This window comes from Sciurus vulgaris (assembly GCF_902686455.1).
Source record: "Sciurus vulgaris genome assembly, chromosome: 11".
In the NCBI taxonomy this organism is placed as follows: Eukaryota; Metazoa; Chordata; class Mammalia; order Rodentia; family Sciuridae; genus Sciurus; species Sciurus vulgaris.
The window spans coordinates 568,044-582,105 of record NC_136472.1 but is presented as its reverse complement, the minus strand read 5'-3'; the positions used below and the strand labels follow the sequence as shown (position 1 = coordinate 582,105).

The 14,062-nt window shown below is 58.4% G+C and overlaps 1 protein-coding gene across 3 annotated transcripts; it reads right to left on the bottom strand.

Annotated features, from left to right (window-relative positions):
* Positions 1-80: 80 nt before the first annotated feature.
* EPS8L2 (EPS8 signaling adaptor L2) lies at positions 81-13,484 on the bottom strand. Of its 3 annotated transcripts, none has more exons than XM_079105449.1 (20): positions 12,945-13,484; positions 12,798-12,853; positions 11,983-12,047; positions 5,493-5,654; positions 4,913-5,056; positions 4,762-4,841; positions 4,501-4,643; positions 4,357-4,427; positions 4,105-4,231; positions 3,871-3,959; positions 3,689-3,763; positions 3,374-3,522; positions 3,142-3,274; positions 2,826-2,935; positions 1,866-1,971; positions 1,134-1,253; positions 835-907; positions 561-741; positions 305-437; positions 81-174 (listed from the first exon to the last, which is right to left on the bottom strand). In XM_079105449.1, exons 1-20 carry the CDS (start codon positions 12,986-12,988, stop codon positions 94-96), a joined length of 2,142 nt encoding a protein of 713 aa, XP_078961575.1. In that variant the 5' UTR covers positions 12,989-13,484; the 3' UTR covers positions 81-93. The 3 variants fall into 3 exon arrangements, with proteins under 3 accessions (XP_078961575.1, XP_078961574.1, XP_078961576.1); XM_079105448.1 differs by having other exon boundaries at positions 4,907-5,056; positions 12,945-13,482; XM_079105450.1 differs by lacking the exon at positions 12,798-12,853 and having other exon boundaries at positions 4,907-5,056; positions 12,945-13,482.
* Between the last annotated feature and the right edge of the window lie 578 nt (positions 13,485-14,062).

Sequence of the window (14,062 nt, the reverse complement as noted above, 5' to 3'; positions counted from 1 at the left end):
GGCAGGTGAGCACCCCCAGCCCATCTGAGTCCCCGGAATACAATAATACTCCATGCACTGGAAGCAGTAAGGAAGGTGACAGTCCCTCCAGGCCTAGCAGTCCTCCACCCTCCTCTGGTTCTTGGAATGGAACTTGTTCATGAGTTCCTCCAGCTCCGACCCACTTTGCTGCTTCTAGGGAGAAGGAATGGGGAACTCAGCCTAGGGGCCATAGGTCAGGACCCCACTTCTTCCCCGTGCCCCAGGAACAGGTCGGTGGGCGTATGGGGCAAGGAGGCACAGGAGCAGGTGGGGAGGCGCTCACCTCCAGCATCGCCTTCTGCACTGTGAGTTGGCTGTACACACGGATGCCCTCCTCCCCGCACACCCGCTTCAGCTCGTCCTTGTTGAGCGAGAAGAGCTGCGGCCCAGTCAGGATACCCAGGTTCTCCACGATCCTGGGGGTGGGCGGGCGTGAGCGCGCGGCGGGGGGCGTGGCGGCCGGCGCCCACCCGCAGGGCTCTGCGCACCGGCTTGCGCCTGCTCACACCCGCACTCCGCCGGTGCCCGCCGCCGCTCACCGGCCGCTGAAGGCCTTGGCTTCCAGCCAGGCTCGGACCTCATCCGGCCCGGACTCGAAGGTGAGCGGCAGGTGCACCGGCTGGCTGCGCTCCACGCGGAAGTGCCGCTGCGGCTGCGCCTTGATGTGGCTGATTTTCTTCATGAGCTCGTCGTTGACCTCATCCATTTGGTGGATCAGCTCTGCAGGAGCACGCGCTCAGCCGCGGACCCAAGCTGGCCCTGGCTCCCCCTGCTCCCGGCCCCCCATCCCCTCGCCCCCTCTCGCCTTCTCACCATCTTTGTTCCCTGCGAAGATAGGAGGCAATTTGTGCATCGGGCTGGCGGGACCCCAGTATTTCTGGCCGGCCTGTGGGGGCAGGTGGTGAGGTGGGTGCTCTCAGGACCTGCCCAGGCCCCTACCTGGCTTGTGGGCCGGCCCTTCCTTCCTTTGGCCGAGACTGAAGAGCCCCTGCACCTGCCCTGCCCCACCGGCGTGCGGGGGTATTCCCATGCTGAGACTCAGCTGCCACCCTGCACCCAGGACAAACGACTGTCGTGGAGGTGGGGCGGACAGAGCCAGGGCAGGTGGGCACCTGCTCCAGGGGAGCACCAGCATCCTCTGGCCGAGCCTCGTCCAGGATGTTGCAGGGCACATAGCCAGCCTGGCCACTCCGGTTGCGAAGCTTCCACCACTGCCGGCCATCCTCCAGCACCTATGGTGGTCATCGGGCAGTCAGGTCTGTCATTCCTGCCCTTAGACCCCCACCCTCCCCAGGCCCCCAGCACCAGTGAGGCTGCTGGAGCCACTCACACAGACTTCGCTTTGCAGAGACCACCCTGTGTGTCCTCTGAGCCCAGCCCTCAGTCCTCTGCACCCCTGGCCCCAGCCTCACTCCTGGCCCCAGGGGCTACCCCTGCCTGGCCTGAGCAGGGTCCTGGAGGAAGGATGCCTCTTAGTCGCACTTGGATGTAAACCACCCTCTACCAGCCTGCTCCACTTTCTGCCCCTCAGCGAGTGGCCTGGATTCGGATTTGCACAGTGGCCGCAGGGGAAGGCTCCTGGGTGGGCGTGAGTAACAAGCCCCTGCCAGGTTCACCGGAGGGCCCTCCACTAGGCAAAGTGACTGCCCAATGTACAGGGGCTCTGCATACCCTCTGGAATCCACCAGAAATGGAGGGCCCTCAGCCAGGCTGTGCTGGGGTGGGGGAGGCTCAGTCCATGGGCCCACTGGAACCCAGGGACCCTAGGGAAACGGGGCAGTGGCTGTGCCTGTCCTGGTGTTCCACAGTTCAGCCCCCTCCCCTGGTCAGCCTGACCCCCTCACCTCTAGGACCTCATCCTTGAGCACTGACAGCTCATTGGCATTGCGGGCTGTGAAGTCGTAGAGAATCTTCACGTACTTGGTCATGGCTGGTGTTGGCTGGTGGCCCCTGTGAGGACCAGGAGGGACACACACAGGTCACACAGCTGCCTGGCTTCTGCTGTCCAGGTTGCTGTGGAGGAGTGGCAGCTGCTCACAGCTCGGAATGGAAACTGCGACAGCCCTGGAAGTGCGGGTGGGGGGCGGGGTGCAGGGCCCAGCCCAGCCAGGGCTGCCTTAGGGGTCTTCAGGCCTGCCCCCCAGGGGAGTCAGCCAGCTGTGTGCCTGGAGAGTGACCGGGTCATGGCTTTCCCCAGCTGACCACGGGGGCCAGGACTTTTCAGAGCCACAGTGCTGAGCGAGGGTTCTCTGGGGCGGGGGCAGAGCTGTTGGGGGTGCAGATCCAGCAGAACAGGATGGCTCCCTGTCCCCACTGTGGTGGGGAGGAGTGGGGGTAGGGGCCGTCAGGGTGAGCAGAGAGCTGCTGGAAACAATCCATGTGGTCCTACCACAGGCTGGCAGTATGGGCTGAGGGGAGGGGCTTGTCCGGAATACAGATTTGCGGCCCTTCCCTCCTGAAACCAGATTGCCGGATTCTGAGGTCTGGCAGGTTGCAAGTGCCCCAGGAAGACCATGGGCCAGGAGTGAGGATGCGAAGTGGGGGGGAGGGGCTTTGTCCCTGGGTCTGTCCTTTTTTATGGTGCTAGGGATGGAACCCAGGGGTGCTCTATCCTTGAGTTCCACCCCAGCTCTTTTCTATTTTTTATTTGAAATCCGATCCCCCTAAATTGCACAGGCTGTTCTTACAGTGAAAACCAGAGTCTAACCTGGAAGAGGCATCTTAAGCCACTTTGAGGAGGCGTCTGCCACCACTTGGCAGCACTGGAGTGTGCTGTGAAGGGGTCGCCCCACCTCACTGCTTACCTGTGCGAGTGTGGGGAGCCAAGTGGCGGGAGGACATCTCCCTGGGGCGTGGACTCAGACAGGCTGTGTTTCGGGGAATTTCTTATGGATAGTCGGCTCACAGGGGTGGGCTGTGGGGAAAGCAGGCTTGATGTAGGCTGGAGGCCAGGCAAGCCAGGCAGGGACAGGCAGGTGCCCAGACAGAGACTTGGTGAATGTTCTGTGACCTGATAGGCAGCGTTGGGGCAGCCCCGGCTGTTCGGGGTGGCAAGGGCAGTGGTTAGCAGTGGCTGGGTAGGTGAACTCTGGCGGGGTGGCAGACTCTGGGGGCTCTGACCTGGTCATCTGGGGCAGACGCCAGTCCCTCCACCTCCCAGGGAGCCTCCTGCAGCACATCCAGAGGTGGCTCCCAGCCACTGTGGAACTTGGGCACGTAGGGGGGCACCTGCGGCTCCCGTGGCCACTCGGAGCTGGGGTGGGCAGTTCTGGGGTCAGCCAAGCCCCATACTGGAGCTGGCCCACCCAGGACCCCATCCTGGTCCATGCCCTGCCCCTCACCCTGTCCATACCGGGGCCGTGTCCAGGTCTCCCCCAGGGACTCCCACAGTGACATTTCCTTGGGGACCAGGTGGCCACGCAGGAAGGCCACAGCCTCTCGGGAGAGCAGTGGGCTGGAGACAGAGCGCGCCAGGTCTGGGCCTCCACAGGTGTTGACGATCTGGGGACAGTGTGGTTCAGAGGGGCACCCCAGCCTGCAGCTGCACAGGCTGACCCTTGGGAAGGGGACACCATCCTGGGGCCTGGACACAGGGCCCTTGCTTCCTGCCTGAGCCCAGGCTGGCCACCCTGGATCCCTGCCCCCACCCTGCCCCAGCCCCAGGCACCAGGTCCAGAGGTCCAAAGAGGAAGTGCACCAGCTCAGCGGCACTGGGGTTCTGGATGTGCTTCTGCAGCTTGGCCTGGGGGAGCCAGCAGGTAACAGATGGCAGGGAACAGTGAGCAGGTGACAGATGGTGGGGGGGTGACCTCCACCCTCACCACCAGCACAAGGCAGGCCTGAACTCACCAGCAGGTTGATGGCCAGCTTGGTTTTCTGGAAACAGTCGACAAACTCGCCCTCGGAGGGGGGCCGGGCCCGCAGCGTGAGGACGCCCTCTGGCACAGGGTGGAGGCTGTGAGCCCAGCCGGCGGGCCAGCCCAGCCCTCCCTGTCCCATGGGCCTTGCCTGCGTCCCTCGCTGCCCCACCCCTGCCCAGCCTTCTGCAGCCCAGGTGCCCTGCTCCGCCGGCCGCACACGCACCCGCTGGTCCCTTCTTGCCCTTTTTCTTCCCTTTCTTCCGCTGGTTCAGCTGCTTGAAAGCCTCAGCCGCCTTCTGCAGCCGAGCCACGAACCACTCGATGTCGTCCAGGGCGCAGTTGAGGACTTGCTGGGGTCAGAGGGGCAGGGTCAGCGGCAGCCCCACCCACTTGGGGCTGCTCCATAGGCAGCAGGCCATCTGGGCCCACTGCAGGGGAGGGTGGGAAGGCCCCCGCGGGGCAGGAGGGCACCCACCGTCTCCTTCTCTATCCTCTGAGCCAGCACCGCCCGAGGCTCCTCGTCCAGAGATTCTCGGCGGCGATAGCCTGGTGGGGACAGAGCAGCTGCCAAGGGGCCCGAGGACCCTACAGGGAGCCCCCACCCAAGCCCTGGGCCTACCTGGCTCAATGACAGGTGCGGGCAGGCCCACCCGGTTCTTGGCCTGAGGGGCGTCCCCAGCTTGGTGCTGAAAGGGGATGGGAGCTGGGCTCTGGGGAGGGGGCAGGATGGACTGCCGCTGCCGGATTTTCTCCTGGTGCCCCCTGGAGCAGAGGAAGGCCTGCTCAGGTGGCCACACCCCACTCCTGGACAGCTGCCACTCTGTTGGCCCTCTGTGCCCCGGGCAAGATCCCCAGCTCCCCGCGGCCCCCATGGTCCTACTTCAGGGTCTGCGGCCGCAGCTTCTTTCCCAGCCGGCAGTCGGCCAGCGCGCTCTCAATGTCTTCCTGCACCAGCTCAGCCTGGGGGCACAGGGGTGTCAGACAGGCTGGGCGGGCGCCATGCCCACCCCTGCCAGCTGCCTCACCTCCACCTCGTCACAGTGGAAGAAGTGCACGTCGGGCCTGCTCTGCTCCGGGTCCTGGCACACCAGCAGCAGCACCGAGGGGTAGCGGAGCTGGTTCAGCACCGTCTGGCTGTGCTGCACGGTGGGCAGCGGGAAGTTCTCCAGCTCCTCCTGGGGGCAGCAGGAGGGCAGTTACATGGCCTCAGCTGGCCCTGGACACAGAGGTGGGCTGTGGCCACAGGCTTGGAATGGACCACAGATGTGGCCAAGAACAGAACCAGTGCCAGGCCAGCGGTGTGCCTGGGGCGGCGTGCGCTCCTGGGACAGGAACTTGCAGCAGCAGGGCAGATGCGGTCCAGGGACGTGCACTGATGCTGGCCACAGCTGCAGACACAGCCTGAGCACAGCCCCATGGACGCAGACAGGCCTGGCCGACTGCAACCCATGAGCCTCTTGCAACAGGACACAGGCTGGCCCTGCCACAGGCGGCTGCCCAAGTTGCCCAGGCTCTGGCTGGGTTGGCCCTGCTGGCCCTCAGCACTGTCCTCTTCTGCAGAGACCCAGCACCCATGTGAGCCCCGCCGATGGCCCACCCCGTCAGCCTTACCCGGTTCTCGACGTCCAGCAGCCGCAGGGCCTTGTCGTCCACTTGCAGCAGCACCTCCTGTGCCCAGACCTTCTCCTTGGCACTGAGCTGCACCAGCTTCCGGATGGCATCGTCCACAGACGTGATGGCCTCACTCTTGTCCATGATGAATGTGGCCAAGTGCTGGGGGGCAGCAGTCACCGCTGGGCACAGCTGGGCTTGGGCTGAGGCCCATGCCCAGGGGCGGAGACCCCGGCCAACCATGGTCCCGCCGGGCCACAGCCTCACCTCAGGTGGAAGAGCCCTATTCTGCCCTGGTGGACACTTTGGGGATCACTGCTGTGCGCTGATAAAACCTGAAAGTGTTCCCGACTGCCCGCCAGCCGTGGGCACTCCTCCGCCCTCCCCGCCTCCTGCTGCTGGGCCGCAGGGCCTTCTTCTCTCAGGACCCTACAGCATCTGGATGCTGGGCCTCAGGCAGGTCCTGCCCTCACCACGCCCAGAGCAGTGGGGTCCTGGACAGGCCCCCAGGGGTACGTGTGGAAGGAGCATGCCTGGGGCTCCCTGGCCAGGAGCTGCCCTCCACCTGAGCAGTAAGACCCTCCCACAGACTCAGATTCAGTGTCAGGATTCAGTGAGCACTGCCGGGACAGCCGGATAAACTCGCCAAGCCACGACACTCAGACCTCGCCCCAAACACAGAGCCACAGAAGCACTAGAAGAAAACATGGGATGATTTCTCATCAACTCAAAGGGAATTTTCTGCACGGGGCACTTTCCTCAGCAAGGAAGAAAATCCATGTGCTCAGAAGAAGAGACCATGGGGCTGGGCTGGGGCTCAGTGGTAGAGCACTTGCCTAGCATGTGTGAGGCACTGGGTTCAAGTCTCAGCACCACATATAGATAAATGAATAAAATAAAGGTCTATCAATATCTAAAAAAATATTAAAAATAAAGATGAAAAGACCAACAAATTTGACACCACCAAAAATAAAAAAATAGTCAGGTGCAGTTCAAGGCCAGCCTCAGTAATTTAGTGAGATTTTCTCTGAACAAAATAAATAAATGAATAAGAAATAAAAGGGGCTGGGGATGTAGCTAAGTGGCAGAGCTCTCCTGGATTCAGCCTAGAACCCCCCAACACACAAATTAAGGATCTTGACAATAAGTAAGTAAACAAATGAATACTTAAATAAGTACAAGACAACACTGCAACAGAAAAATTGCCAAAGGATATGAGCACAAAGAAATCGAAAATAAGTAACTTTTTTGTTGTTGTAGAGGGACACGATACCTTTATTTTATTTATCTTTACATGGTGCTGAGAATGGAACGCATGCCCCACATGTGCTAGGCCAGTGCTCCACCACTGAGCCCCAGCCCCAGACCCATAAATGACTTTTTAATACAGAAAATCTCACTGAACAAAAGAACCACACACTCTAAGCCTTTAACATTTCAGAAATGAGTCCCTGTCCTTTTCACCTGTTCTTCTGACCAGCAGTCCTCGAGGTCATACGGTGGCGCAGGCGTGGAGACGGCCCTCTCGCCCAGCGCCTGCCAGCCTCCCTGGTGCCCTCCCAGCTCTGCCGCAGGTGCCTGTGCGGGGAAGTGTGCACAGGGGCATGGCCACCCCCTGCAGACCCACTACGTGACAAGGGCCCACTGTCCACCTGAGGGGAAGCTCGGGGCAGAAGTGCAGTGGGCCAGGAGGCCTCTCTCCATCACCAGAGGTGGAGGGAAATCGGAGGCGCACACCGTTGGCAGAACCCAGAACAACCCACCAAATGAGATCAAGCCCCCAGGCCACCAGACTCCTTCATGGATTTCACATGACTGAGACCACACAGGGGATGTTCTTGGACCACGGTGGAATTAAAGTGGAGATGAGTGACACAAAATCAGCTAGGAAATCCCCAAATGTTTGGAAATTAAGCTACATATTTCTAAATAACCCATGGGTCAATACTGAAGCCACAAGGAAAATTAAAAAACACACTCTGGGGCTGGGGGCACGGAGCACGTGCTCTGGGGCTGGGGGCACAGAGCACTTGTGTTCTGTCCCCAGCACCACAAAAAATTCTGAACTGAAGTTCTAAAAAGCAAAACAAAACAAAACAAAACATGCAGAACATATCTCAATGGGTGTCATATAACTAACACTGCTGGCTGTCCCCCCAGTGCTGGGGACTCAGCCCAGGAGAGCCCTGCCACTGAGCTACATCCCCAGCCCTTTTTATTTTTACTTCTTTGAATTCAAGATCTTGATAAGTTGCCTGGACTGGTCTTGAACTTGTGATCCTCCTGCCTCAGCCTTCTGAGAGGCCGGGATTATAGGTGTGCGCCACCACACCCAGCTAAAGCAGTGCACTGAGGGAAATTCACAGCTTAAAATGAGTATGTTAGGCGAAAAGTGAGACTTAAGATCAGTGGCCTAAGCTTTCAGCCTAAGGAGCTAGAAAAACGTGCTGGGGTGTGACTCAGTGGTGAGCACTCACTTGGTGTGTGCAGGGCCCTGGTTTCAACCCCCAGTTCCATAGGGGTAAAAAACTATGAAAACGCAATAAAACAGACCCTAAAGAGAGTGGAAAGAAGTAAATTAAAAGCAAAAATCCACAAACTAATAAACAGAAAATCAATAGAGAAAAATCCAACCGAGTTAGTGTTGAAAGGAATGATAAAATTGATAACCCCCAGCAAGAGTGATCAAGAAAAATGCCAGAGACGACATTCCCCAAAGCCAAGAGGACAGAGGGGCCATCTCTACGACACACAGGCATCCACAACCTGGCGACTCCACAAAGAAGCCTCACTGGCAAAACACAAGCATCCACAGAAGAAACAATGAGAAGCTTCGCAGACTTTCTGAAAACTGAGATGGGAACTCTTCCTTCCTGCCCTGTGAGGTCAGCACAACCCTGACCCCCAAACCTGCCGAGGGTACTGTATGAGAAAATTGCTGATCAATGTCTCTGGAAGACATTGACACAAAAAGCCCTCAACAAAATATCAGCAAATCAGTCCATTCACACATTAAAAAGACGGTATAGCCAGGCACATTGACACACGCCTGTGAGTCCAGCAACTCGGGAGGCTGAGGCTGAGGCAGGAAGACGGCAAGTTCAAGAAGAGCCTGAGCAACTGAGCCAGACCCTGTTCCAACAGAAAAAAGGGCTGGGAATGAGCGCAGTGGTAGTAGTTCCCTGAGTTTAATCCCCAGTTTTTCTGGGGGGAGATAAATAGAGTAACCTTGACGAAAGCAAGGTCATGCCAGAAATGCAAGGTTGGTTCAACTTACAGAAGAGTCAACCAGGGAGCCAAGTGCAGTGGCTCATACCTGTGATCCAAGTTACTCAGGAGGCTGAGGCAGGAGGATCACAAGTTAGAGGCCAGTCTGGGAAACTGAGCAAGACCCTGTCCCCAAATAAAAATAAAAAGGGCTGGGGGTACAGCCCAGTGGTGCAGCATTTGCCTAGCATGTAGGAGGCCCTGGACTCAATCCTAGCACCACCAAGGAGAAAAAAAGAAGTCAGTCAATGTAGTGAATGAACCTCAATAGATTCAGGAAAAGTATTTAACAAAATCCAACACCGATCATGATTAAAAACTCAGCAGAGGAAATTTGAACTTCTGCATACTAATAACAGGTATCTACAAAAACAGGCAACAGATGGGCTATGAATGCCTTCTCTAAGACTGGACTTATGCAGAAGAATCCACGCCCTTGTCTTTATCCCACATTGTATTTAGTCCTAGACAGGGAGATAGGCAAGAAAACAAAAGAATGATTTAAAGACAGGATATGAAGAATGGTCTTTATTTTCAAGCAATCTGATGTGTATGTAGAAAATCTAAGCAGTTTACAAGTAAATCACAAGTAATTTGCAAAATACTCAATTCACCAAGGTCTCAGGACACTTGATCATCACACCAAAGTTCAACTGCTTTTTATGTGCTAGCAGAAGACAGCTGGAAGATGAAATTTTAAAAAACAATACCTTCTTTTTTCATTACTGAGCATTGAACCCAGGAGTACTCTTTAACGCTGAGCTACATCCTCCTTTTTAAATTTTAATTTTGAGACGGCATCTTGCTAAGTTGCCAAGGCTGGCTTCAAACTCACAATCCTATGACCTCAGCCTTCAGAAGAATTGGGATTATATCTTCTGAGCAAATGGGATCACAGGCATGCACCACCACACCCAGCTAAACAATACCACTTGTGATAGCATATACAAATCAAACACCTAAGCAACAATTTAACAAAAGGTATGCAAACCTTCTACAATGAAGACCACAAAACATGATGAGAAATTAAAGGATACCTAATGAATGGAAAGACATCCCATGTTCATGGCTGGAAAGACACAATACTGTTAAGATAGCAACTCTTTCTAAACTGATTTATAGGTTTGACTTGATGCCAATGAAAATTCTAGCAGCCTTTTTGAGAAGCAGAAATAGACAAGTTCATTCTGAAATTCATATTTCAGCATAAAGAACTTCAAATAATAATAATCAAGCAAATCTTAGTTGGGCTTGGTGGTACACATCAGTAGTCCCAGTTACTCAGGAGGCTGAGGCAGGAGGATCACTTAAGTCTAGGAGTTTGAGACCAGCCTGGCAACATAGCAAGAGTCCATTTCTAAAACAGAGAGGGGTGAGGGGGAGGGAAAGAGAGACTCGAATATCTTGAAGATAAAGAACAAAGCTGTGGGACTCATATGGCCTGATTTCAAGACTGATAAAGCCACAGTGAGTCAAAACTTGTACAGAGCATGGACAGGTCAGTGAAACGATGATCCCAGAAACAGACCCATCCATGTCTGGCTCATCGGTGTCACAGAGGTAGCACAGCTGACCCTCTTCACTGTCCACCCGAGAAAAAACGGCCTCAGTGCTGCCTCACACCACCCACCGAAAAGCATCTGGGGTGAGCGGTTGGCCTAGAGGCAAAGGCGGACTGCAAGCATTCAAGGAAACAGGCAGCCACTCCTCGGGAGGCAGAAAGCCCGACCACAGAGAAGAGAAGAGGTGGTCAGGTCGGAATCAACAAGATGCAACACTGCTGCCCTCCAGAGAGAGTGGGGCTCACGAGTGGACAAGCCCCAGATGCGAGGTCGTCCTGGTCCTCACACCTGACTGCGCCTATGAAGAACTCCACAAGGATCAGAAGCAGCATCAGATGGGAGCGCGCAGGCCAGGCAGCTGGCCGAGAGGCCCTCGCAGCCCAGGGCAGGCCCAGGTCAGGCCCAGGTCAGTCCTTTGCAAAACTCTCAGAGAGTAGGTTCACCAAGCAGAGAAATAAAGCAGGCTGTAAATTGCAGGGTCTCCTTGCCAAGCCGGGGGTGGGCTGCGACCCCCAGGAGTCCTGCAGGAGCCCGGGGCCATGGCGCTGCTCTGGGTCCTGCCGCTGTGCGGACAGAACTGCAGCTCCATGGAAGTACTGACCACATGGAGAGCCGGAAGGAGGAGACACGCGGCCATGGCACCCTGCCTCCTGCCCCCACGTTGCAAAGGAACCTTCTCTCGGGCCTCAGTTTCCTCATCTTGAAGGGGTAGGAAAACCCCACCTACTGCCCCACCCTTGCTGGCCGCTGAGCAGGCAGGAAAAGGCCCTGCAACAGCTGGGATGAGCCAGGCCAGCTTGGACCAAGTCCAGGATCCAGGCTGGGAGGACGCAGGCAGGTCCTCACGAAGGAGAGCCAAGTCCCCTGCAGAAGGGTGGGGCTGCCGGGGACGGGCTGGTGACTTGCCACCCTGACACGCTCTGCTCTGGGACACAAGCTGCAGTGGTAGCTGCACAGTGGCCCAGACTGCCCAGGCCAGCGGGAGAACCCTGGTCATCCCAACCCACCAGACTCCAGAGCCTCGGGTTCCTTGGACCCATTCTGCAGACAAGGAGACAGGCTCAGACAGCAATGGGGCTCGGCCCTGGGCGGCGCGAGAGGAGGCCAGGACACAGAGAGCAGCACAGTGGGCCCACGGCCACAGCTGGCCACACAGGGGCCCCGCTCCCCGGCCCCCGGTCAGCGTCCCTTCATTCATCACCCATTGTCCCCAGCCTGGACCGTGGCCAGAAGCCCATCTATAAAGCGTGTTTCCTAAGTTCTCCCAGGTTGGTGGCTGGTCCAAAGGGCGCAGGGTATGCAGGGCAGTTCCGAGGCACCTGCAGATCCCCGCGTGCTCAATAAAGGGCGTCTTTGTTCCCGCTTCTCCAGCTAACCCAGTTCCTTGTCTGGGGCCAAGATGACAACTTCCTTCCTGCAGGTTCCTCTGCACAGCGCCAGGGTGCCTCCCCAGACAGCAGGGCAGTGTCCACCTCAGCACCCACTCCCCAGGGCAGTCTCCCTCAGACAACAGGGTGGTGAGCCCACTGTGGTTGAGCCCAGGACCAGTGTGGGGCAACCCCTGGCTCTGGCCGGCCTGCTTTCTCTCGGGCCTCAGCTCCCCACCTGCTCATGCACCTGAAACACAGGGGACAGGAGTGCTCCCCAGGGCTGGGCCTCACCTGGACGTGGTACTGGGAGTCTCGTGCATGATGACTGTTGGAGTTGGAGTACTTCTTCCTCTGCTCTGGACGGGGAGATGGTAGTCACTCAGCCCGTCCACCAGGACCACCAGCCCCCAGGCCCGGTGGGACTGGACCCCAGGGGGCCACAAGAGAGGTGCAGTCAAGGGGCGGGTGCTTCTCTTGGGCCCCTCATGAACACTGGAGGCCTCACAAGTGTGAAGTCCAGCCCCTCCTCAGACAAGGAGGACTCTCGGAGGCCCTCTGCTCCACCCAGCACACGCCCACGCCCACCCCAGGGGAAGCACGGGGCGTCAGGAAGGCATGAGGCCTGCTCAGAGTGGGCAGGGCAGCTGGTGGCTGTGGGGCCAGTCCTGGGGTGCCCGCCTTCCCAGGGGAGGGGTCTGGGCCAGGGCTTGCCCCCACTCAGAGCCGCCACCAAAATCTTCCCCCTTTCTAGGGGCTTCTTGCTTTCCAGATGGTGCAGCATCCAAAGGCACAGGCTGTGACGGGGCTGGGGAGGGCATCCCGGCCCCTCGGGCAGCAGACGCCTGGCAGCAGGCCCTGCTGCCCCTTGGTCGAATTGCAGAGGCGCGGGAAGCGAGACCGTCGCTCCCTGAATTATTTAAAGGCCTCTCCCCTTACTGCTGGGGGAGGGTGCCTGCGCCAGGACTTTGGGGGCAGACCTTGCCAGCTGTCAGTGCTTAAGGGTCCAGAGGCCTGCAGGCACCTGGGAAGGTCAGGCCTGGCTCTGCTGGACCAGGGCCCGAGCGTCCCGCCTTCCCCAGTCTGGCCTCTTCTTCACCCTCACTCACCAAACAGATCCTTTGCGCTCATCTTGGCCACACCGTCGGACCGGCCCAGGCTGCCACTGTGGGGAGGGCAGGTGAGGGGCAGCCAAGCCTCCCGGGGGCCCTCCCTGAGGACTGCTAGTGGGCAGGGCGGGTGGGGATGGGGCTCACTTGGCAGCTCCCGGGCAGCAGCTCATGGCTCCTGACTGGCTCATGGTGTCCTTGGTGGTGGCCAGCAGCCGGGAGAGCAGAACTCGATGTGGCCTGAGTTGGGGCCTGATGCCTGGCCCAAGCCTGAGGGAACAGAGGGGCCGAGCTGACACCTCCTTTGGTCCTGGCCAGCAGCCTTGTTACTCCCAAGACAGGACCTCCTCTCCCAACCCCAGGTCCAGGGCTGGAACTCGGTGACTTCACCAGATTCCCCAGGGGATCCTCAAGGAGTAAGCCCCCTACCCTGTGTTCCAGCTAGTGGCCACTGAGCCCCATCTTGCCTCAGGCCTTCAGACTTCCACAGGGATGCCCTCCCAGAGGCTGCCTGGGAGGGTCTGAAGAGGGGTGTGGGGGAAAAGCACCTTCCCAGCAGAATTCAAGTACGTTCGAAGGCCCTGGGGCAGGTGGCAGCCAGCAGGGGAGGATGGCAGGTGGCAGCCAGCAGGCCAGAGGCTGGGGAGGGGCACACAGTGTAGAGGGAGCTCCAATCCCGCCTTCTCGTCCTGCCCCACCCCAGGCATCTACCCCAAAGGGCCTCTGCACACTGCTGTGAACACACAGCCCATGCTTCTCCACCCTTGGCTCCCTTGGGCCCTTGGAGTCTGAGCAGGGAAGCCCTGTGGCAGAGAATGCTGGGGTCCTTGGTACCTAGAAGTAGTCTGGGGGTGTGTGGCATCTCCTCACCCTGATGAGAAGGCAAGGTGGGGAACCAGGGCAGGACCCTTGGCAGCAGCCCAAGAAGGACCTGGAGAAGGCGGGTATGGGTGGGTTCAGAGGGGTGGTTAGTGTCCCAGCCTCCCCTGTACAGAATTCGCAGGCCTGACCACTCTCCAGCTGCATTCTGGGGAAACTGAGGACAGGTTGCTACAGCAAGCCGTGTCTGAACCTGGCTGGACCTGGTACCTTCCCTGGAGGTGAGCAAGCCTGGGGGCCTGGGCTAGCCTGACATTATGTGTCCTGTGGGGACCACAGTGCCAGGCTGCCCCCAGATCCCCTGTGGGGTCGGTGGACAGCATCTTAACTGTCTTTCTGGGGCTCTGTGACCAGCTTCCCATGGGGTCCTGGGTCCGCACACTGGC